We start from the raw sequence: 22,488 nt of genomic DNA, 5'->3' as shown, positions 1-22,488 counted from the left end.
GGCACTTAACAATCTTTGCAGCAGGTTTTTAATGTTAGTTTTTGTACAAAGAAAGCCCTATAATCCATTTAATCCCATTGCTTCCACAGCGACAGCCGTAGCGTCCTCCCATTAGAGCTTTTAACGCCCATCTGAACTCGTTACTGAAACCATAGCGACAGAATATACTGACATCATAATTACATACTTAGTGAGCCCATAGCGATAGAATGTTCTGATTTAATTTGCTTTGAACTATCCTTTATCTAAACTGTAAAGATTTGTGAGTGTTGAAATGCAACTCTGGATTTCATATGAAATTCCGTTGTCTGCTATTTTAACCTGTTTATTTTAGACAGTTTAATTCTATGATTAAGATAGCAAGTGGAGTACGTTGATTGTACATAGACCGGAGTGATTTACATGTGTGCATATTTTCAGTTTTCCTCCCTCCCTACATCGGCTGATGTAAGGTTTCAGCCGCCCTCTGATCGTTTGCCCAATAGCCCTTACTGCCTTTGAGAGCCCAGATGGTGAGTCTCCAGTGGCTATTCTACCAGGATGAGCATCACAGCCCAAGCCTGTTCTCAATTGACATCCACACACTTTCTCACTGCTAGTGATCAGGAGCGGGGGCGGGGGGACTCTGACTGATTATCTCCTTAGTTTAGCCCAAGGCCGTTGGAGACCAATTGCACAATCTCCAACACTCCACCCAGCCGAGACGAATTAACTGGACACAGGTCAGGAATTGAGACTGAGACTATCCCAGGTACAGCTCAGTTCCACACTGGGTGGTGCATGTACAAAAACAGCCATCGTGGGTAGTTGAAATGGATTTTCTCAATGAATAAACACAATAGGATAGCTCCTTCTATATTATACACCAGTCAGGAGGGCGTGTCCCAGGCACCCTAATCTGAAAGGCACTTTCTCTTTCTATTAGGCAATGATCACAAGACTTGTTACATGAACGGAACAGGCATCAACAGCAGAATTCAGGAAGTCCCTGTACAAGATTTCCTGCCAAGTCGCAATCTGGCCAGTGAAGTTATTATCTGCACTTGTTGGATCTAAGCAAAGACTGAAGGTAAGTAAACCACATTGAAAGTACTGCATGGCCCACTGTGAGCTTTGAGTTACACTGTTGTGCTGCACAAGTGCATGGGGTGGGGCCGTTTTGTGTGCTGGTACTGGCCGGTGATTGAAATATGAACAGGCAAGCTGCAAACTTGTCAAGTCCAAAAGCCAACGGGAGGCAAGCTTGGGGAGAGGGGTAGAGAGGGAGAGAGAGAGAAAGGGGGGCGGAGAGGGAGAAGGGGGGAAGGGGAGAGGGGAATGAGAGAGAGAGGAGAGAGAGAGGGGGAGAGGTGGAGAGAGAACGGGGAAGAGGGGGGAGAGAGTGGGGAGAGGGGGAGAGAGCGGGGGAGAGGGGGGAGAGAGCGGGGGAGAGAGTGGGGACAGGGGGAGAAGGGGAGAGGGGGAGAAGGGGAGTGGGGGAGAGAGAGAGGAGAGAGAGGGGGAGTGGGGAGAAGGGGAGTGGGAGAGAGCAGGGGAGAGGGGAAGTGGGGAAGAGAGGGAGAGAGAAAGGGGGGGAGAGGGAGAAGGGGGGAAGAGGGGGGAGGGGGAGAGAGAGAGAGAGAGGAGTGAGAGAAGGGGAGAGGTGGAGAGAGAGCGGGGGAGGGGGAGAGAGTGGGGTGAGGGGGAGAAGGGGTGTGGGGGGAGGGGGTGTGAGGGAGATGGGGAGAGCAGGGGAGAGGGGAAGTGGGGAAGTAGAAGCTCATGGTATTAAAGGTATTAAAGGGACGGTGGTAACTTGGGTACGTAATTGACCAAGGGGTAGGAGGCAGAGAGTAGTGGTGAAGGGATGTTTTTCTGACTGGAGGGAAGTATACAGTGGGGTCACCCAGAGGTCAGTATTAGGACCATTGCTTGTTATATATAAATGACCTGGACTTGGGTATAGGGAGTACAATTTCGAAGTTTGCGGATGATACAAAACTTGGCAACGTAGTAAATAGCGAGGAGGATAGTAACAGACTTCAGGAGGACAGAGACAGACTGGTGAAATGGGCAGACTCATGGCAGATGCAATTTAATGCGGAAAAGTGTGAAGTGATGCATGGTGGGAGGAACAACACGGAGAGGCCGTATAATCTGGTGCTATTTTGAGGGGGTGCAAGAGCAGAGGGACCTGGGGGTACATATTCACAAATCTTTGAAGGTGGCAGGGCAAGTTGTTATGGTGTTAAGAAAGCCTATGGGATACTTGACTTTGCAAATAGGGGCATTGAATACAAAAACAAAGACGTTATGCTAAACCTTTACAAATCACTGGTCAGGCCTCAGCTGGAGCACTGTGTACAATTCTGGGCACCACACTTTAGGAAGGATGTCAAGGTCTTGGAGAGGGTGCAGAGGAGGTTTACAGGATGAAATCAGGGATGAGGGACTTCAGTTATGTGGAGAGATTGGAGAAGCTGGGATTGTTCTCCTTAGAGATACCTGATCGAGGTATTCAAAATTATGAGGGGTTTCGATGGGCAAGTAGGGAGAAATTGTTTTCTCTGGCAAGTGGGGTCGGTAACCAGAGGTCACAGATTTAAAATAATTTGCAAAGGAACTAGAGGGGAATGAGGAGAAATGTTTTCACACAGAGGGTTAAGATCTGGAACGCACTCCCTGAAAGGGTGGTGGACGCAGATTCCATAGGAACTTTCAAAAGGCAATTGGACATGTACTTGACGAGGACTAATTTTCAGGGTTATGGGGAAAAATCTGGGGTGTGGGACTAAATTGGAGAGCTCTTTCAAAGAGCCAGCACAGGTATGACAGGCCGAATGGCCTCCTTCTGTGCTATAAGATTCTATGATTCTATGAATGGGAGAGCAGGGGAGTGGGGAAGTGGGTGAGAGGGGGAGCATGGGAGCAGGGGGAGAGGGGGAGCAGGGGAGCAGGGGGAGAGGGGGAGCAGGGGAGTGGGAGAGCGGGGGAGAGGGGGATAGAGGGAGCAGGCGAGCAGGTGAGCAGAGGAGTGAGGGAGTGGGAGAGCGGGGAAGTGGGAGAGCGGGGGAGTGAGGTAGTGGGAGAGCGGGGAAGTGGGAGAGCGGGGGAGTGAGGTAGTGGGAGAGCGGGGAAGTGGAACAAAAACCTTAATAACTAGCATTTCCACAACACGAGAGGGAAAGATAGACTTCTTTATATTCGCTAATGATTTTTAATGACTGTACATTTTGGAAATTTCTGGCCATCCAGACTCAAAAACCAGATGGGCCAGTCATAGAACTGACCCTGACATCTGGCAACAGCCTTTGAGTGAGATTGGTAAGGATTGGACGCTACAGTGCATTGTGTGTGTGTGTTTGTGTGTGTGTGTGTGTGTGTGTGTTTGTATGTATATGTGTGTTTGTATATATATGTGTGTATATGTTTGTGTGTGTATATGTGTGAGTGTATATGTGTGTGTATGTATATGTGTGTGTATGTGTGTGTATATGTGTGTTTGTATATATATATGTTTGTGTGTGTGAGTGAGTGTGTGTGTATGTATATGTGTGTATATGTATGTGTGTATACATGTGAGTGTATATGTGTGTGTATGTATATGTGTGTATATGTGTGAGTGTATATGTGTGTGTATGTATATGTGTGTATATGTGTGTGTGTATATGTGTGTGAGTGTGTGTATATGTGTGTTTGTATATATATATATGTGTGTATATGTTTGTGTGTGTATATGTGTGTGAGTGTGTGTGTATGTATATGTATGTATATGTGTGTATGTATATGTGCGTATATGTATGTGTGTGTGAGTGTGTGTGTATGTGAGTGTATGTGAGTGTGTGTGTATGTGAGTGTGTGTGAGTATATGTGTGTGAGTGAGTGTGTGTGTGTGTATATGTGTGTGTGTGTGTGTGTGAGTGTGAGTGTGTGTGAGTGTATATGTGTGTGAGTGTATATGTGTGTGTGTATATGTGTGTGTGTGTGTGTGTGAGTGTATATGTGTGAGTGTGTGTGTGTGTGTATATGTGTGTGTGTATATGTGTGTGTGTGTGAGTGTGTGTGTGTGCGAGTGTGTGTATGTGTGTGTGTGAGTGTATATGTGTGAGTGTGTGTGTGTATATGTGTGAGTGTGTGTATATGTGTGTGAGTGTGTGTGTGTGTATATGTGTGTGTGAGTGTGTGTATGTGTGTGTGTGTGAGTGTGTGTATGTGTGTGTGTGTGAGTGTGTGTATGTGTGTGTGTGTGAGTGTGTGTATGTGTGTGTGTGTGAGTGTGTGTATGTGTGTGTGTGTGAGTGTATATGTGTGACTGAGACTGGGAACAAACTGAACACATCCCCTCCACTCCCACTTTGCCTGTTGCTCCTTCTATTTCAGCACCAGTTCCCCCCCCAATATATTGCTCTAGTTTAGGGGCTGGTGCTTTATTTTTGCTCCTCCCTCCCCTCTCTTTCGGGGTCCTAGTTCCACAGGTGCCCCTCGCTCTTGCCCGAGTGGACCCAGACGGTGAGCATTGGCGGCTGGTTAATCGTGGTGGGGGGGAGGGGCCGGACCGTGTTGCAGATACACACACTTTCCAGCAGAGGTCACAGGAGAGCCACCAGGAACAGGAACCCGGCTGGTGTTTTTCCACTGCCTGGCCCTGGCCCTGGCCCTGGGGTAAACAGGACCAGGTTCGACTGTACTGCCCACCACAGTCCACCTCTATCAGGAAGCACCTCACTCGCAGCTTCTGAACCAGGGTAATCCAGAGACCCTCCGCTTCTATCACCGGGACTCACGAGCGCTGTGCTGGGTCAGAGAATTAAGACGACAGCGATATAAAAGAAAGAACTCACATTTACAATGAATTACATAGAAAGTACAGCACAGAAACAGGCCATTCGGCCCAACAGGTTTATGCTGGCGTTTATGCTCCACATGAGTCTCCTCCCACCCTACTTCGTCTAACCTTATCAGAATTTCCTTCTATTCCTTTCTCCCTCATGTGTTTATTGAGCTTCCCCTTAAATGTATCTATGTTATTCGCTTCAACTACTCCTTGTGGTAGCAAGTTCCACATTCTCACCACTCTCTGGGTAAAGAAGTTTCTCCTGAATTCCCTATTGGATTTATTTTTTTTCAAAAAATATACTTTATTCATAAAATTTGCAGCAATACATACAATACAGTTGTCATATCACATTCCAAACGTACACAATACAGATTATACAATTTGCAGGTTCCATCAAGTACAGTTCAATGAACACATTGGACATAATTACAGTTCATGACACTCTAGGGTGCCTCATTGCAATACACTATTGGATTTATTAGTGACTATCTTATATTTATGGCCCCTGGTTCTGGTCTTCCCCACAAGTGGAAACATTTTCTCTACGTCTACCCTGTCAAACCCCTTTATAATCATAAAGACCTCTATCAGGTCACCCTTCAGTCTTTTCTAGAGAAAAGAGCCCCAGCCTGTTCAATCTTTCCTGATAGGTATAACCACTCAGTTCTGGTATCATCCTAGTAAATCTTTTTTGCACCTTCTCCAGTGCCTCTATATTTCTATAGCACCTTTCATGACCTCAGGACGTCCCAAAGCACTTTACAGCCAACTAAGCACTGTTGAGTGTTACCAGTATTACTACTAGTTAACAGTGCAATTTCATTGAGTTACTATTAGTTACTGTTGAAATCAAAGTTCCTCCCACCTCTGATTTCCCCTCTACGATTTACTTCCCAACCTTCGGTTTCACCTCTTCCCCCACCCTCCATTTCCCCTCTTCCCCATCCTTGGTTTCTCCTCTCCCCCCACCCTCAGTTTCCCCTCTTTCTCCTCCCTCTGTTTCCCCTCTTCCCCATCCTTGTTTTCCCCTTGGTTTCCCCTCTCCTCCCGCCCTCGGTTTCCCCTCTTCTCCCTCCTTCAGTTTCCTCTCCTCTCCCCCTCGGATTCCCCTCCATTTCCCCTCTCCCGCTGATCTCGGTTTCCCCTCTTCCCCTGTCCTCGATTCCCCCTGCCCTCGATTCCCCCTTTTCCCCCTGCCCTCGGTCCCTCCTCTTCCCCCACCCTCAGTTCCCCCTCTTCCCCCACCCTCGGTTCCCCCTCTTTCCCCGCCCTCTGTTTCCCCTCTTCTCCTGCCCCCATTTCCCCTCTTCTCCTGCCTCCCGTTTCCCCTCTTCCCCCGCCCTCTGTTTCCCCTCTTCCCCTGCCCCCCCATTTTCCCTCTTCCCCTGCCCCCTGGTTCTTGAAACTTCTCGCACAACAGCCCCCGGCACGAAACCTCGAGCAAAAATACCCAAATACAGGGGACCCGACTGTTATACGGTAAATGCAATAACGTTTGCAGATGTCATATGATCAGATGTCATGTGATCAGATGTCATGTGATCAAACCTCCAGCAATGCCTCCAATCAGTGTTGTCAACCCTACATTACAATAGTGACTACATTTCAAAAATTATTTCGTTGGCTGTAAAGCGCTTTGGGACGTCCTGAGGTTGTGAAAGGCGCTATAGAAATGCAAGTTCTTTCTTTTTTGTTAAGGCTGACTGAACGTAAAACTTTCTGATGAGTTTAATTTAGATCTGCTGAGAAATTCGGCATTCTTTGTATGAGCTGTCCCGTGTTAGTATACTTCTGACACCCTATCATATGACTAGACCAAGACTGTCATAGTGTTTAAACAGGTGTGTTTATAAGAGGAAACTAACAGCATTTGACTTTGCTTCAGTTAAAGACTCGGGATCTGGCAGCTGCTCGAGTAAACAGTAAACAGTCCAGTCATAAGAGCCAGCCTTTGGCTCAGCCGTGTAGCCATTCCCGCCTCTGAGTCAGAAGGTGCAGGGTTCTATCCCCGCTCCAGACGGTCCCGGCGAGTGGAGACCGGGCTCCAGACGGTCCCAGCGAGTGGAGACCGGGGCTCCAGACGGTCCCAGCGAGTGGAGACCGGGGCTCCAGACGGTCCCAGCGAGTGGAGACCGGGGCTCCAGACGGTCCCAGCGAGTGGAGACCGGGGCTCCAGACGGTCCCAGCGAGTGGAGACCGGGGCTCCAGACATTCCCGGCGAGTGGAGACCGGGCTCCAGACGGTCCCGGCGAGTGGAGACCGGGGCTCCAGACGGTCCCGGCGAGTGGAGACCGGCGCTCCAGACGGTCCCGGGGAGTGGAGACCGGAGCTCCAGACGGTCCCGGGGAGTGGAGACTGGGGCTCCAGACGGTCCCGGCGAGTGGAGACCGGCGCTCCAGACGGTCCTGGGGAGTGGAGACTGGGGCTCCAGACGGTCCCGGGAAGTGGAGACTGGGGCTCCAGACGGTCCTGGGGAGTGGAGACTGGGGCTCCAGACGGTCCCGGCGAGTGGAAACTCGAGCTCCAACCCTGAATTCTGGGTTAAAATCCAGCGGGATTCTTGAGTCCGATGGGTGTGGGAGGCCCCTCCCTCATCGTATCGGTTGTGAGAGCCCATAAAACCCTCCCGCCATTGAGGACTGACCCCCTCATGAGCCGGTATAAAGATGGTTACGGCCACAGAAGGAGCGTTTACATCGCGGCCTGTCAGACTGTTAATCAGCCTGAGAATCCTCCCACTACTTCACACTGATCTCCGAGGGGAGAGTATGAAGATACGAAAATAACGATAACGCCACCCTTGCCCATGCGGCCGTCCTTCGTGTGTGGGCCCGGACGGTGAGTATTGGCGGCTAGTTAACCATGGGGAGCGTACATTTTTTTAAAAAAACCTTTTCTTTCTGTCTCTTTTTTTCTCTCTCTTAATCAAATCTTTCTTTCCCTCTCTTTCTGTACCTGATTTGACAGTGAATTCACCGTTCGAACTTACACTTCCTGGTTCAGCCTCTGCGCTGTTCATTTAACAATCCTTCAATCGGATTGGTTAAGGAGATACGCAGTTGCTTGCCCTGTTCATACGGATGGCAGATGCCCGGGAGAGGGCACCGCGCCATTTCCATCTCCCACTTCCAGCAACTTGGGGCGCAAAATCTCATGGAAATTAAAGGGGCAAAGGCAAGTCTAACTAGCGGCCGGTGTCGCTCGTTGGCCGACTACAGCAAATTGTGGGCCTTTAGTCCAGTAACAGTTACTCGACCCTTCAGCTCATTCTCTTCGAACGGAAATGCATTCTCAGCACACGCTGGGGTATTTTCCACTTTCACCGGTATACGGCCAATTAAGAAAGAAAGAACTTGCATTTATATAGCGCCTTTCACGGCCTCAGAATGTCCCAAAACGCTTTACAGCCAACGAAGTACTTTTGAAGTGTTGTAGTGTAGGAAACGCAGCAGCCAAATTGCGCACAGCAAGATCCCACAAACAGCCGCGTGACAATGACCAGACAATCTGTTTTAGTGATGTTGGTTGAGGGATGAACACTGTCCCAGGACACCTGGGAGGACTCCCCAGCTCTTCTTCGAAATAGTGTCACGGGATCTTTTACGTCCGCCTGAGAGGGCAGACGGGGCCTTGGTTTAGCGTCTCATCGGAAAGACGGCGCCTCCGACAGAGCAGCGCTCCCTCAGTACTGGCACTGGGGTTGTCGGCCTGGATTATGGGTTCAAGTGCCCGAATGGAATCTTCAGAGGGGGTGGTCTCCACAGCAACAAACAGCTGTGCCCCTGCAAGCTTGTTGGACGGACAGCTGCTGGAAGGCCTCGCTGGTGCCTCAGTGAGTTTGCCCAGTGAGGTAACTGAGCCATGCACACCAGCAAGGTCTGGGGGCCCAGTCCCAGCTCTTGTGCTGAGTTAGATGACGTCAGCCGGGGTGGTGTTAGAGGGGCCGCTGCGATCAGTCCCAGTGCCCCTGGATGACGGAGGGTGAAATTTGACCTGCTGGAAGCACACTTGTGTGGACAGCAGGGGGCATCGGGCTTGGTGGTAATGCCCCATATGGTTGAATAGCCAGCCAGCACTCACTGTCTAGCACCGTGCATGAAGAATGGGAATTTTGGGCGGTGCAGGAGGGTGAGCAGCTCCTATGGAACTTTCCTCCAGCAAGCGGGCTGTGGTGTCAGGAGGAGGGGCAGAAATGAACAGAGCAATTTGGCCAGGAAGCAACAACCTCAATGAGAATTTTTTTTAAAATGGAAGTTACGTCAGCAGAAAGTCTGAGGAAATTCCGGCCCTGTATGGGCTCTCAGATCTGCCTTAGAGCACTGCAGCAGAAGGTGAGACTGAGGTGGGTGGTTGTGCTGTAAAGACTATATTAGGCACATCAAAGGATTTATTTACATTTGCTCTCGGGACACGGGCAATATCAGAAGGCAACATTTACTGCCCATTCCTGGTTGCCCTGAGGTCATAAAAAGTAAACCACATAGTGTTCAAAATTATGAAGGGTTTTGATGGAGTAAATAAGGAGAAACTGTTTCTAGTGGTAGGAGGGTCGGTAACCAGAGGACACAGATTTAAGATAATCGGCGAAAGAACCTGGGGTGTTTTTACGCAGCGATTTGTTATGACCTGGAATGCGCTGCCTGAAAGGGTGGTGGAAGTTGATTCAATAGTAACTTCCAAAGGGAACGGGATTAAATACTTGAAAGGAAAAAATTAGCAGGGCTATGGGGAAAGAGCAGGGGAATGGGACTAATTGGATAGCTCTTTCAAAGAGCCGGCACAGGCACGATGGGCCGAATGGCTTCCTTCTGTGCTGTATGATTCTATGTCTTCCCTTCACTCGGTAGTGGGCTGTAATTTGGCCCTTTGCTGAGATCTTTCAGACTGAAAGGATTCTGATAACCACTAGGTGATCTGTCACCATGTCTTTACTTTCCAAAGGAAACGACAATGGCCAGACACGAGCGATCGCATTCAACGAGTGGCGAAAGCCTTTATCGGATTTTACATTTGCCAAAGGATTCTACGCCAGAAGCGGTCAAAGCATCGTACAGGTAGGAACATTGGAACAGGAGGAGGCCATTCAGCCCCACGAGCCTGTTCCGCCATTCAATTAAACCATGGCAGATCTGTATCTTAACTCCATTTACCCGGCTTGTTTCCCTAACCCTTAATACCCTTACCCAACAAAAATCTATCCATCTCAGTTTTGAAATTTCCAATTGACCCCCAGCCTCAACACTTTTTGGGGGAGAGAGTTCCAGATTTCCACTCCCCTTTGTGTGAAGAAACGTTTCCTGACATCACCCCTGAACGGCCTGGCTTTAATTTTAAGGTTCTGCCCCCTTGTTCTGGACTCCCCCCACCAGAGGAAATAGTTTCTCTCTATCTACCCTATCAAATCCTTTAATCATCTTAAACACCTCGATCAGATCACCCCTTAATCTTCTAATTTAACTGAGATTAATGATATTTAATTAGGACAGCACCAGCTCTCCCAATGGATCAGTTGGTAAATCCGTTAATTCAACACAGACTGTGTATTAAATCGGGACCTTCTACGGTCTGTGTGACCCAGCGCCACACCTGGCAGTGCATCTGCCAACTGAGTCACCGGCACAGCGTGCCAACAACAACAACAACAAACAAACAACGTGCATTTATATAGCGCCTTTAACATAGTAAAGCACCCCAGGGCGCTTCACAGGAGCGATTATCAAACAAAAATCTGACACCGAGCCACATAAGGAGATATTAGGACCGGTGACCAAAACCTTGGCCAAAGAGGTAGGTTTTAAGGAGCATTTTAAAGGAGAAGAGAGAAGTAGAGAGGCGGAGAGGTTTAGGGAGGGAATTCCAGAGCTTAGGGCCCAGGCAGCTGAAGGCACGGCCGCCAATGGTGGAGCGATGGAAATCGGGGCTGCGCGAGAGGCCGGAATTGGAGGAGCGCAGAGATCTCGGAGGGTTGTAGGTCTGGAGGAGGTCACAGAGATAGGGAGGGGGCGAGGCCATGGAGGGATTTGAAAACAATGGTGAGAATTTTAAAATCGAGGCTTTCAAAAAGGAATTGGATAAATACTTGAAGGGAAAAAAAATTGCAGGGCTACGGGGAAAGCGCAGGGGGAATGGGAGTAACTGGATTGCTCTTACAAAGAGCCGGCACGGGCTCGATGGGCCGAGTGGCCTCCTCCTGCACTGTAACCATTCTATGATTCTATGATTCTGTGAGGTGATCCTGGACTGGGAGCCAATGTAGGTCAGCGAACACAGTGGGCGATGGGTGAATGGGGCTCGGTGTGAGTTAGGATACAGGCAGCAGGGTTTTGGATGAGCTCAAGTTTATGGAGGGTGCAAGGTGGGAGAGCATTGGATTATTTTAAGAAGGAGCATTGGTGTTCATGTTGAGGTGTTCTTACTGCCAGTGATTCTGTGTCTGATTGTACTGCAGGAAGCTGGCGCTGAGATACCACCCGGATAAAAATCCAAATGACCCCGCGGCGGCCGAGACTTTCAAAGAGATAAACAGAGCCAACGCCATACTCTCCGACGAGAGGAAGAAACGCATCTACGACTCGTATGGCTCGGCTGGGCTGCACTTGGCCTCCATGCTGGGGGAGGACGGTGAGAACCTCATGGCCTCACATAGCAACTGCTGCGTGAAGGTGAGCTACGATGCTGGCGTGCCGTGGCCTCGGGTCACCACCCCTCCGGGACACGTCCCCAGAGGTTTCATCACCTGACCTCTCGAGCCCACCCACCCCCACATTGGTCGCCCGATACGTCCATCCTCGCAGTGCCCCGCCTCCCCATGCCAATTGCTTATCCGATTGGAAGATTCTTGACCGTCAGTCAAACAGCCTTTTTTTTCCCCATCTCCATTATTTTTTATAACTAACAAACCAAAGTGTTCAAAGAAAACTAAAATAACACACAATTGTTTTTATCGAATACCCCTGTGATTTTTCTCCCCGGGTGTTGCTGGCAGCAGTGTCCTGGAGATTAATCTTTAATTCCTGGAGACTCCAGGGCAATCCCGGAAGGTTGGCGACCCCTAGCCGTGCCCAGGTTTGCTTCGGCCACAGTGCCAACGTGCTGTGGGAGGGTGGGACCAGGAGCTGACTGACCTACTCGTTCCCAATTTCATCTCATTTCTCCCCTCCTCTCTCCTGAAGGGATTATGGTTCCATGGGCATTGGGTGCCCCTCCAGCACCTTGGCCATGTGGCCTTTCTTCAGTGCAAGGTTATAGACAGTGAGGATTGGTAGGCTATTCAGCTGTGGCAGCATCACAGCCTAACCCAATCCCGTTCTTGCCCTGACATTGGTCGGTGATCCTTTAAACTTTCCTTTGCTGTTCATTCTCAACTTCAAATGCTGTGCCCTACAAACTCCTCCTCCCCGCTTAGGTGTCAGCCTTAGCCCGCCTCCAGAGACTTAGGAACATAGGAACAGGAGGAGGCCATTCAGCCCCTCGAGTCTGTTTCGCCATTCAATGAGATCATGGCTGATCTGTATCCTAAATTCATCCACCCACCTTGGCTCCATATCCCTCAATATCCTGGGCTAACAAAAATCTATCGATCTCAGATTTAAAATGATTAATTGAGCTAGCATCTACTGCTTTTTGTGGGAGAGAGTTCCTCACTTCTACCACCCTTTGTGTGAAGAAGTGTTTCCTAACTTCTCTCCTGAATGGCCTGGCTCTGATTTTAAGGTTATGTCCCCGTGTCCTAGACTCCCCCACCAGCGGAAAAAGTTCTTCTCTATCTACCCTATCAACTCCTTTCAAAATTCTAAAAGACCTCAATCAAATCACCCCTTAACCTTCTATATTCCAGGGAATACAAGCCTGGTTTATGTAATCTCTCCTCATAATCTAACCCTTGGAGCCCTGGTAACATTCTGGTGAATCTGCACTGCACTCCTTCCAAGGCCAATATCTCCTTTCTAAAGTGCGGAGCAGAGACTAGAGAGCCCAGGCTGATACTGCAGTCCAGTGCAGAGGGAGACGTTTCAGGATCCCACCAGAGCTATAGCAGTGTGTGCTGGAAAGACCCCTGATGTGTTTCTTTGTAGCTGTTAAAAGTTAATTGAAAACTTTTAAATAACTGACACCTTCATACCAGGAGAAACAGATGGAAAAAATAGACTTTTGATGTGCTGTTTATTCATATTTTTACATAAGAACATAAGAAATAGGAGCAGGAGTAGGCCATCCAGCCCCTCGAGCCTGCTCCGTCATTCAATAAGATCATGAACATAGTCAAACTGTTCGAGGATGGGTGTTCTCACTTATAAGCTACTCCTCAAAATAATAGGGTTCACAGCGTTACAGGCAGCCATTCACAGATTTATTAAGCCTATAATAATAATTATTATTGACAATAATTAAACACACACTTAATACCAGCACTTGCGGCAAAAACTTACGAGTTCGTCGAAGACTTGACACACACATGTTAATAGTTTCGAGCTTGAGGTTGATCAGACCTTAAAGGAATTCTGAGCTATCTCCCCCAGCACCCACTCTTTCATACCCGCTATGTTTCAGCATTACCTAATCTTCCTTTAGTATTATAGTATCATAGTATAATACAGCACAGAAGGAGGCCATTCGGCCCATTGTGCCTGTGCCGGCTCTTTGAAAGACCTATCCAATTAGTCCCACTACTCCTGCCCTTTCCCCATAGCCCTGCTAATTTTTCCTTTTCAAGTATTTATCCAATTCCCTTTTGAAAGTTATTATTGAATCTGCTTCCACCGCCCTTTCAGGCAGCGCATTCCAGATCAGAACAACTCGTTGCTTAAAAATATGTTTCCTCATGTCGCCTCTGGTTCTTTTGCCAATCACCTTAAATCTCTGTCCTTTGGTTACTGACCCTCTTGGCACTGGAAACAGTTTCTCCTTATTTACTCTATCAAACCCCTCATAATTTTGAACAATGTAAATTTCCCCATAACCATCTCTGCTCTAAGGAGAACAATCCCAGCTTCTCCAGTCTCTCCACATAACTGAAGTCCCTCATCCCTGTCACTATTCTAGTAAATCTCCTCTGCACCCTCTCCAAGGCCTTGACATCTTTCCTAAAGTGCGGTGCCCAGAATCGAGCACAATACTCCAGCTGAGGCCTAACCAGTGTTTTATAAAAGTTTAGCATAACTTCCTTGCTTTTGTACTCTAAGCCTCTATTAATAAAGCCCAGGATCCCATATGCTTTTTAAACAGCCTTCTCAACTTGTCCTGCCACCTTCAAGTATCTGTGTACCCCCAGGTCTCTCTGTTCCTGCACCCCCTTTAAATTTGTACCATTTAGTTTATATTGCCTCTACTCATTCTTCCTACCAAAATGCATCGCTTCACACTTCTCTGTGTTAAATTTCATCAGCCATGTGTCAGCCCATTTCACCAGTCTGTCTCTGTCCTCCTGAAGTCTGTTACTATCCTCCACATTGTTTACTACATTTCTGAGTTTTGTGACATCTGCAACCTTTGAAATTATACCCTCTATACCCAAGTCCAGATCATTAATATATATCAAAAAGAGAAATGATCCTAATACTGACCCCTGGGGAACACCACTGTATACTTCCCTCCAGTCTGAAAAACAACCGTTCACCACTACTCTCTGCTTTCTGTCCCTTATCAAATAACTTCAGTTTTACACGTCCTGATTGATCTGTCAATCAATTCTTTAGGCTGAAGACCGTTACAAAAATTCATGGACAGAAAAAGTCCTTTTACCCACCTGCGAGGGCGTTCCTTTTCCATCACCCTCGGCCGTATCCCTTCGATGGATGTAGCCTTCCATGATTGCCTTTGCTGCAGCCGTTTATGTCTGATCAATGCAACCCCTCCCTACCACCTTCATCTAAGCATCATAAAAATGTCATAGCTCTCCTGTGTCCCTGTGAAGTCGAAAGACGACTAGCCTACAAGATGCCGTGTTGTCTCTACATCCTCTCAGGCCTCTAAACTCACAAGTTAGTTACAAGACTGATTATATCAAGGGATAATCAAACTGCTAGTGAGATCAGCTACAATTGAAAAGTGACTGGATGCAGTTAATATAAAGAAATTAATATGAAGGGAAATCAATGGCAGTACCATCCGATTAACCATTTCCTAACAAAACAGCCCACTCAAACATTGAACATGTCTGGTCCAAAACCAGGACAGCAGTTGATCCCTTACTATTGGCCTCAGGACCCTGGGTTTAGGAGGGAGGAGGCCGTAATGCCTGGTTTCAGCTCCTGTATATCTGCAATTTTCTTCCCTCCACCATTGGCGGCCGTGCCTTCAGCTGCCTGGGCCCTAAGCTCTGGAATTCCCTCCCTAAACCTCACTGCCTCTCTCTCCTCCTTTAAGACGCTCCTTAAAACCTACCTCTTTGACCAAGCTTTTGGTCACCTGTCCTAATATCTCCTTACGTAGCTCGGCGTCAAATTTTGTTTGATAACAATGCGCCTTGGGACGTTTGACTACATAAAAAGCGCTAAATGAATGCAAGTTGTCGTTTTATAACTCAGTTTCTAATCACCCCCCGCCCCTCCCCCCGGGTCTGTAACGGTTCATTGTCTTGTCTTGCAGTTTTTGGCCTATTTCTGTACGATCATCACTTGTTGTTGCTGCTGTTTGTGCTGCTGCTTCTGCTGCGGGAAGTGTTTGCCAAAAGACGATCAAAACGACGACGGGAACCCAGACGACAGCCCCATGTGCACGGGTAAGGAACACATGGTCACACCGTGGGCAGGCTAACCATCCCATGGATCTCTTCGCAAAGACTACCTCTTGTGTTTAATCACCCTCCCCTCCTAAAGGCGCTGACACTCGCTGGGGTATGGAACATGGGAACAGGAGTCGGCCATTCAGCCCCTCGGGCCTGTTCCCCTATTCCAGTAGATCTTGGCACATCTGTATCTGAACTCCATTTGCCCGCCTTGGTTCCATATTCATTTGCCAACAGGAGACACCAGGCAGCAATCGGGAGCAGGAATCCTGGCAGATTTTCCCATCTCCTAGCCCAGGGGCACTGATGTCAAATGTTGAAGTGGGCCAGAGGACAAGAATTTAAACTGGTGAAATGTAAATATGAAACAGATGTTGGGATGAGCGTCCTTGCTTGGACGAAGGGGAAGGGGAGGGCGGGGTTAATGAATTTTGAAGTGGTTTTTCAAGTTGTGGAGGCAAAGATAATGGGGGGAATTTTAACCCCCCAGGACAGGCGGAATTGGTGGATGGGGGGGGGGGGGGGGAGGGGGCTAATTTCTTAAAAATGTGAAACCCTACCCCAACCCGCTGCGAACGCATCTACTTCCGGTTTAACCGGGGCGAGTTGGGGGGCAGGTGTGAAACCTGCACTGGAGAGGTGAGACAGTAATCAAAATATGTTAATAAGGCTGCATGCCTCAGATTATGGGAGCCGTATGGATTTATCGGCTGCCGGCCGGGTTACCCAGGGCTCAGGAAACCCGGCGGCTGAACGGGAAGTGAGAAGGGCCGGATCCAGCAGGTAAGTGCTTTTCCAGCACAACTCATGGGCCCGGATGAGCAGGAGTGCTTCCCCCCTGGCCTCTCAAGCAAACCTGCCGCGATCTGCCTCCCTCCCCACGATCTCCCAAACCCCCACCCCACCACGATCTCTCCCATCTGCGATTGGCCAACCCCCCCCCCCCCCCCTCCCCCCGAACTCTCCCTCCCTCCTTCCTCTGGCCGGCTTCCGGGCGGGAAACGGAGAAAAGAAATTAAAATGAGGGAATCAAGGGATATGGGGATCGGGCGGGAAAGTGGAGTTGAGGTCAAAGATCAGCCATTATCTTATTGAATGGCGGAGCAGGCTCGAGGGGCCGTATGGCCTACTCCTGCTCCTGTTTCTTATGTTCTTATGTCTGCTGTTAAATTCGGCAGGATCTCCGCCTTTCCCGTATTTCTGGTTTTCCTGGCTGTTGGCAGTCCCTCCCCACCTCCCTGTAAATATCGGGACCAATGCATCTGAAGTGTTAGAGTACTCGAGGGATGGGCTTCGATGGGGTAGTTAGGGTACTAGAGGGACGGGCTTTGTTGGGTACTAGAGGCAGGGCATTCAATGGGAGATAGGGTACTACAGGGATGGGCTTTGATTCGAGAGTAAGGATACCAGAGAGATGGGCTTCAAAGGGAGAGCTCGAGTTCTGGAGGGAGGGGATTTGATGGGAGAGTTCGGGCACAGAGCGATGGGCATCAATGGGCCAAATTTTTTTTTTCAAAAAATATACTTTATTCATAAAATTTGCAGCAATACATACAATACAGTTGTCATATCACATTCCAAACGTACACAATACAGATCATGCAATTTGCAGGTTACATCAAGTACAGTTCAATGAACACATTGGACATAATTACAGTTCATGACACTCTAGGGTGCCTCATTGCATTACACTCAATACAGATTATTGATAACAGGTACGTTACAGATTCTTTACAGGTTCATTACAGATTCATTACAGTTACATTACATCAATTAGAATTTTACATTCTGCCCGAGGGGGTTTTTCCCTGATTGCAGCCCCTCGGTATACAATGGCGGGAAGGCTCTAAACGGTTGCCTTTCCCCACCTTTACTCCTCGATTTTTCTTTTGTTGTGCCCCAACCGATTCCCCAGTTGAGATGAGACCTTCTAGTCTGTGTGACTCAGTGCTGCACCGATGGTATCTTTATCCACCATTGGAACAGCTGTAGAACATGAATTGCCAAGAGTTCCTGCAGAGCATAATCTTTACTGTTTTAAATTCCTTATATTGAATGTTACATTTATTTTCCGCTTCAGATGATTCGAATCCTATTCTGGCTCAGCCATATACCATGAGCAGAGAAAGCAGCCCACTAAACCAGGAGAACGAACACAGCTACAACACAGATAAATAAGGAGAAGAGAGACATTTACTTTCAGTGGAGATTACAGCCAGTTCAACCCTTTGAAGACTCGGTAGAACTTTTAAAATAAGTTGCTATTCTCTATCATTTAGCATTTGATGAAGAAATCTTAAGGGCCTAAAGCACAGAAGGCCATTTCATCCATGAAGCTCATTCCTTCCACAGGCCGAGTCCAACCCATGGACTATAATCGTCCACAGATGCAACTACTGCAGGGATAAAGGGACGTGTCCACCCCAAGTTTTTTTTGGCATGGATCGTTCCATGGGGTGTCCCCCTCCCCAAATACCAGAATTGCCCCTGATGTGCCCCCCCCACCTTTGTAGTTACACCTCTGTGCTCAACCCATTTCACCTCCCAGTGAAACATCATCTTTTGTCCCCTGCAGGTAAACCAAAGCCTTACGTCGTACATTATTCATCCTCGGCCGCAACAGGAACCATCATCTTCCACAAAGCACTTGACTATGTCTATTCGACCTTGTTCTTATAACCTGTGGTTCCATTCCTAACTGAGTGCTCATCCAGTTATCCCTTGTCTCTAAAGGCAAATTGAAATTGGACGTAGAGTTGATCTGTTACAAGCCAGTGCAATGGGTGCAACTCCTTGCTGGGCATTAAATTGGGCCATTTGCAGGTCTGTGAAGATTTTTGCTCTCAGTTGGCAAAACCACATTTATTGCCCATCCTTAGAAGGTGGGCATTCAGGGTCAACCACCTATTGTGGGACTGGAGTCATGCAGAGGCCTGACCAGGTAGGAGTGGCATGTGCCCTCCCCTAAAGGATATTAGTGAATCAGCTGGGTTTTTACAGCACATTTGCCACATTTATTGAATTCAATTTCACAATTTGCCATGATGGGATTCAAACGCATGACGTCTGGGTTGCTAGTCCAGTACCATAAGCACTGCAGTTGACTGAGGCACTGTACTAATAACACAACTTGGCCGAAGGGGGCAGAGATGCCATCCATCTAATGCTTGACCTGTACGTCTAGGTCCATCTTGATGTTGCAAACAATGTCATTGCTGAGTACCATCACATGATTCTCTATCACCAAGTGCTCCAGAAAAGAACATGAAGAAGTGGACCCTTAGCTGCCATTTCATGTCCTTGCCAATTTGCTCTGGATTCCCCCACCAGAGGAAATAGTTTCTCTGTAACTACCCTATCGAATCCTTTTATCATTTTAAAGACCTCGAATAGTTCACCCCTCAATCTTCTAAACTCAAGGGAATACAAGCCTAGTTTATACAACCTGGCCTCATAATTTAATCCTTTGACCCTTTGAACCCTGCTATCACCCTAACGATGAAGGAGTTATGATGACCTTGTGTCATTGTGCCCCAGATATTCTGGGGGTGGGGCTTATGTTTCCATTTGAGTGTAGACCCCCCCCCCCAGCACTTTCAGCGTAAGCTCAACGCCATTGATGTGAGAAAAGCAACGGGAAGAGTTTGAAACGCGCGCTAAGAGCTCAGGGAAACACTGATGCATCTCAGCACAATCTTGAATTGCTGTCCTTGTATTAAACAAAGTTTAGATCCTTTTAAAGAAATGGCTTTGTTTTGAAAGAAAAACACTGGAGGGGTGATTTTATGAAGATGTGTTGCTGGTCGGGGGCCTCGATCACTGGCCCCACACTTTGGGGAATCGCAGGCATTGGGCAAGGCCTAAGGATTTCTTCCTCTGATGGCTCGGTTGGTGAATGCCCTGCCTGGTGTGACACTGAGCCAGGAAGCTCCCAGGTTCATTCGCCAGCCTCTGCGGAGTTCGCTGATCTCGGTTGGGGGTGGGGGAGATATAGCACATGGCGGGGTCCCTGGGCTAGGGAGGGTACTCAGGGCTCCAGCTTCCGCTCGCTGTTGAGAGCTCCCTACTGGAAAGTGTGAACGGAGGTGAAGAACCAGAGGCAATGCAACTCTGTTACCCTGCGGGAGACAGGTTTTCCTTCAAGCTGATAGACGCAGAGGCATAAACAGGACTCGCTGTTCAAAAAAAAGCACTTTGGGACAACTTTCCACATTAAAGTAAACTTGAGCTCATCTAAAACTCTGCTGCCCGTATCCTAACTCACACCAAGTCCCGTTCACCCATCACCACTGTGCTCACTGACCTACATTGGCTCCTGGTCCGGCAACGCCTCAATCTTAAAATTCTCATCCTTGTTTTCAAATCCCTCCGTGGCCTCACCCCCTCCCTATCTCTGTAACCTCCTCCAGCCCTACGACCCTCCGAGATCTCTGCGCTCCTCCAATTCTGGCTTCTTGCGCATCCCTGATTTTAATCGCTCCACCATTGGCGGCCGTGCCTTCAGCTGCCTGGGCCCTAAGCTCTAGAATTCCCTCCCTAAACCTCTCCGCCTCTCCACCTCTCTCCTCCTTAAAACCTACCTCTTTGACCAAGCTTTTGGTCACCTGTCCTAATATCACCTTATGTGGCTCGGTGTCAAATATTGTTTGATAATCGCTCCTGTGAAGCGCCTTGGGATGTTTTTACTACATTAAAGGCGCTATATAAATGCAAGTCAGCTCTACCTAACCGCTGCTTTTATAGCTGCACGATACCATGGAACTGTTGCCAAGGGGTATCAAACCAGGCTGGTCCCACTTACCCGTGTAATTCCTCTCACCATTGTGTTATAAAAGCCATAAAAGCAGTTTAACAAAGGACATCCATTTCTAGTTTTACGTCTTTAAAAGATGGAAACCGGATGTTTGGAGTCTCTGATCCACCTGTTACCTGAACAGGCGCGGGGTCACAGGACAAGTACAGATAGGGGAGCCCATTTCAGCTCACCCATTCAAGTAGGTCCACAGTTCCCCCGCACCTCGCCTTCCCCCCCACCCCCCCCCCCCCCCCCCACCGCTGTGCCATGTGCTGACATCCAGCATCATAAAATTATTCCGAGAATTTTACCTTCACTATCCCACCCGGAGTCCATTCCATGTGCTGATGATTCTTGGTGTGAAGACCTTCTGACTTCCATTCTAAATGTCCCTTTCCCCAGTTCAAAGCTGTGCGACCCTATCCTACTGGCATGGTTTAATCTGCAGTCCATTCTACTTTCTGCTGTATTTTACACTGAATTTCATACGAAAAGGAGGAGGAATGAAAGGCTCGTCCTCCCCTAGAGAAAAAAAACCCAGAGCCAATTTCAGGAAAAAAAACCTTTGGAAAGTTCCTCCTGATTCCTTAAAGGCAATCAAGCAAAGTCCAGAGAATATGGTTTCCATGATACACCACTAGACATAAGCCCCTCCCCCTTTACACCCAAAATATTACATAGAGTCTATAGCACAGAAACAGGCCATTCGGCCCTACTGGCCTACACTGGCGTTTATACTCCACACGAGCCTCCTCCCACTCTAATTACCTCTTTCTGCCCTGCCCCCAAATCCGCCTATAGCCTTCTCCCTCCTGTATAAATCAAGCCTCCCCTTAAATGTGCCACTACTGTCTGCTTCAACCATTCCACGTGGCAGCGAGTTCCACATTCTCACCACTCTCTGCGTAAAGAAGGGTAAAAATATACAGTTGGTGGTCAGGTACCCACTGGAGCTTTAAGGGATTATAAACTAGAGTACAGTACACAAACCACCATTAAGTGGTCTTATGTCCCACTTTGCTCAGCAGTGGCGGAGCCAGTGGGAGGTCATGACCTCCCAACCCCTTCCCCCCCAATCATTTTGAGATTGGCCAACGCAGCTTTGAAGTACGGCCATCATTCCGTTCCCAGGAATCTCTGTCACCCATCACTGGCCTGCAGGTTCAGGCTGCGAGTCCGTGCGGTTCCCCTGGCTCTGCCTTCGGACCGGGTTGGCTGGTATTCCCCCACTCCCCACCTCGGTGCCCCTTCCTGCCAAGTCAGCTGAATCTCGAGTTCGTTTCCCCCCCCCCCTTCCCCCCCCACAAAAGTCAGTCAAACCCTAACTCAACCACTGTCCTCAAAGTCAGGAAAACCAAGACTGTACAGGGCTGGACAAGACCACCTCCCATCCATTGGACCGCCCCCACAGGTCACACACTTCCCAACGCACTTTATCTCTCCTACCCTTCAATGTCCCCCTGTGCCCAATAATGTGTCCACCACCCGTTCGAAATTTGTAACATTCCCTGCTTTGCACGTTCCCCCCGGGATTGGTCTGCTCTGTATATAGCTGTCAGGGTGCAACATCTGGAATAAGTGGGGCTACCTTTGCATCGTGAAACTGTGAGCGTTTTAAAATAGAAAACAGCGCAGATATTTAGGATATGTGTTAATGATTAAATATGTGGGAAAAGCAATCTTTAAATAATAAAATCTCTTTGTACAATTTGTAACCTCAGGGATATTTGGCACTAATTCGCGTGACTGGGGTTTTTACGCAGCGATGCCGATCCCGAACAGGATTCAATAAATAAAAAGTGCTGTATAAAATTGTGAAATTGAGAGCTTCACAGTCTGATTCTTTAATGTAAATTTGAAGTGCCTCAGTGGTTAAATGCACGGCCCGCTGTGGATCTTGGCTTTAAATTGGGCCATTCACAGGTCTGTGAACGGAAATGAAGAAATAAATTATGCATTTATATTTCACCTTTGCAGGACGTCCCAAATCATTTGCAGCCACCGTTGTTATACAGGCAAATGTAGCAGGCAGTTTGTGAACAGTAAGGTCCCACAAATAGCAAATGCGATAAATGACCAGATAGTGTGTTTTTTATTGACCAGGCCACTGGGGAGAACTCCCCTGCTCTTCTTCAAACATCCACCTGAGGG

General features: G+C 48.3%; 1 protein-coding gene across 6 annotated transcripts; it reads left to right on the top strand.

The window, feature by feature from the left end:
• Nucleotides 1-914: 914 nt before the first annotated feature.
• LOC137342736 (dnaJ homolog subfamily C member 5-like) lies at nucleotides 915-22,157 on the top strand. 6 transcript variants are annotated; one of them, XM_068006901.1, is made up of 5 exons: nucleotides 915-1,069; nucleotides 9,758-9,870; nucleotides 11,265-11,478; nucleotides 15,404-15,536; nucleotides 17,623-22,157. In XM_068006901.1, exons 2-5 carry the CDS (start codon nucleotides 9,767-9,769, stop codon nucleotides 17,718-17,720), a joined length of 549 nt encoding a protein of 182 aa, XP_067863002.1. In that variant the 5' UTR covers nucleotides 915-1,069; nucleotides 9,758-9,766; the 3' UTR covers nucleotides 17,721-22,157. The 6 variants fall into 6 exon arrangements, with proteins under 6 accessions (XP_067863002.1, XP_067863003.1, XP_067862999.1 ...); XM_068006902.1 differs by lacking the exon at nucleotides 915-1,069 and adding an exon at nucleotides 6,448-7,654; XM_068006898.1 differs by lacking the exon at nucleotides 915-1,069 and adding an exon at nucleotides 6,448-8,648.
• The last annotated feature ends 331 nt before the right edge of the window (nucleotides 22,158-22,488 follow it).

The sequence above is a fragment of the Heptranchias perlo genome, chromosome 26, assembly GCF_035084215.1.
Source record: "Heptranchias perlo isolate sHepPer1 chromosome 26, sHepPer1.hap1, whole genome shotgun sequence".
NCBI lineage: Eukaryota > Metazoa > Chordata > Chondrichthyes > Hexanchiformes > Hexanchidae > Heptranchias > Heptranchias perlo.
The sequence above is the reverse complement of the archived record's forward strand: the minus strand, read 5'-3'. Positions and strand labels throughout refer to the sequence as shown.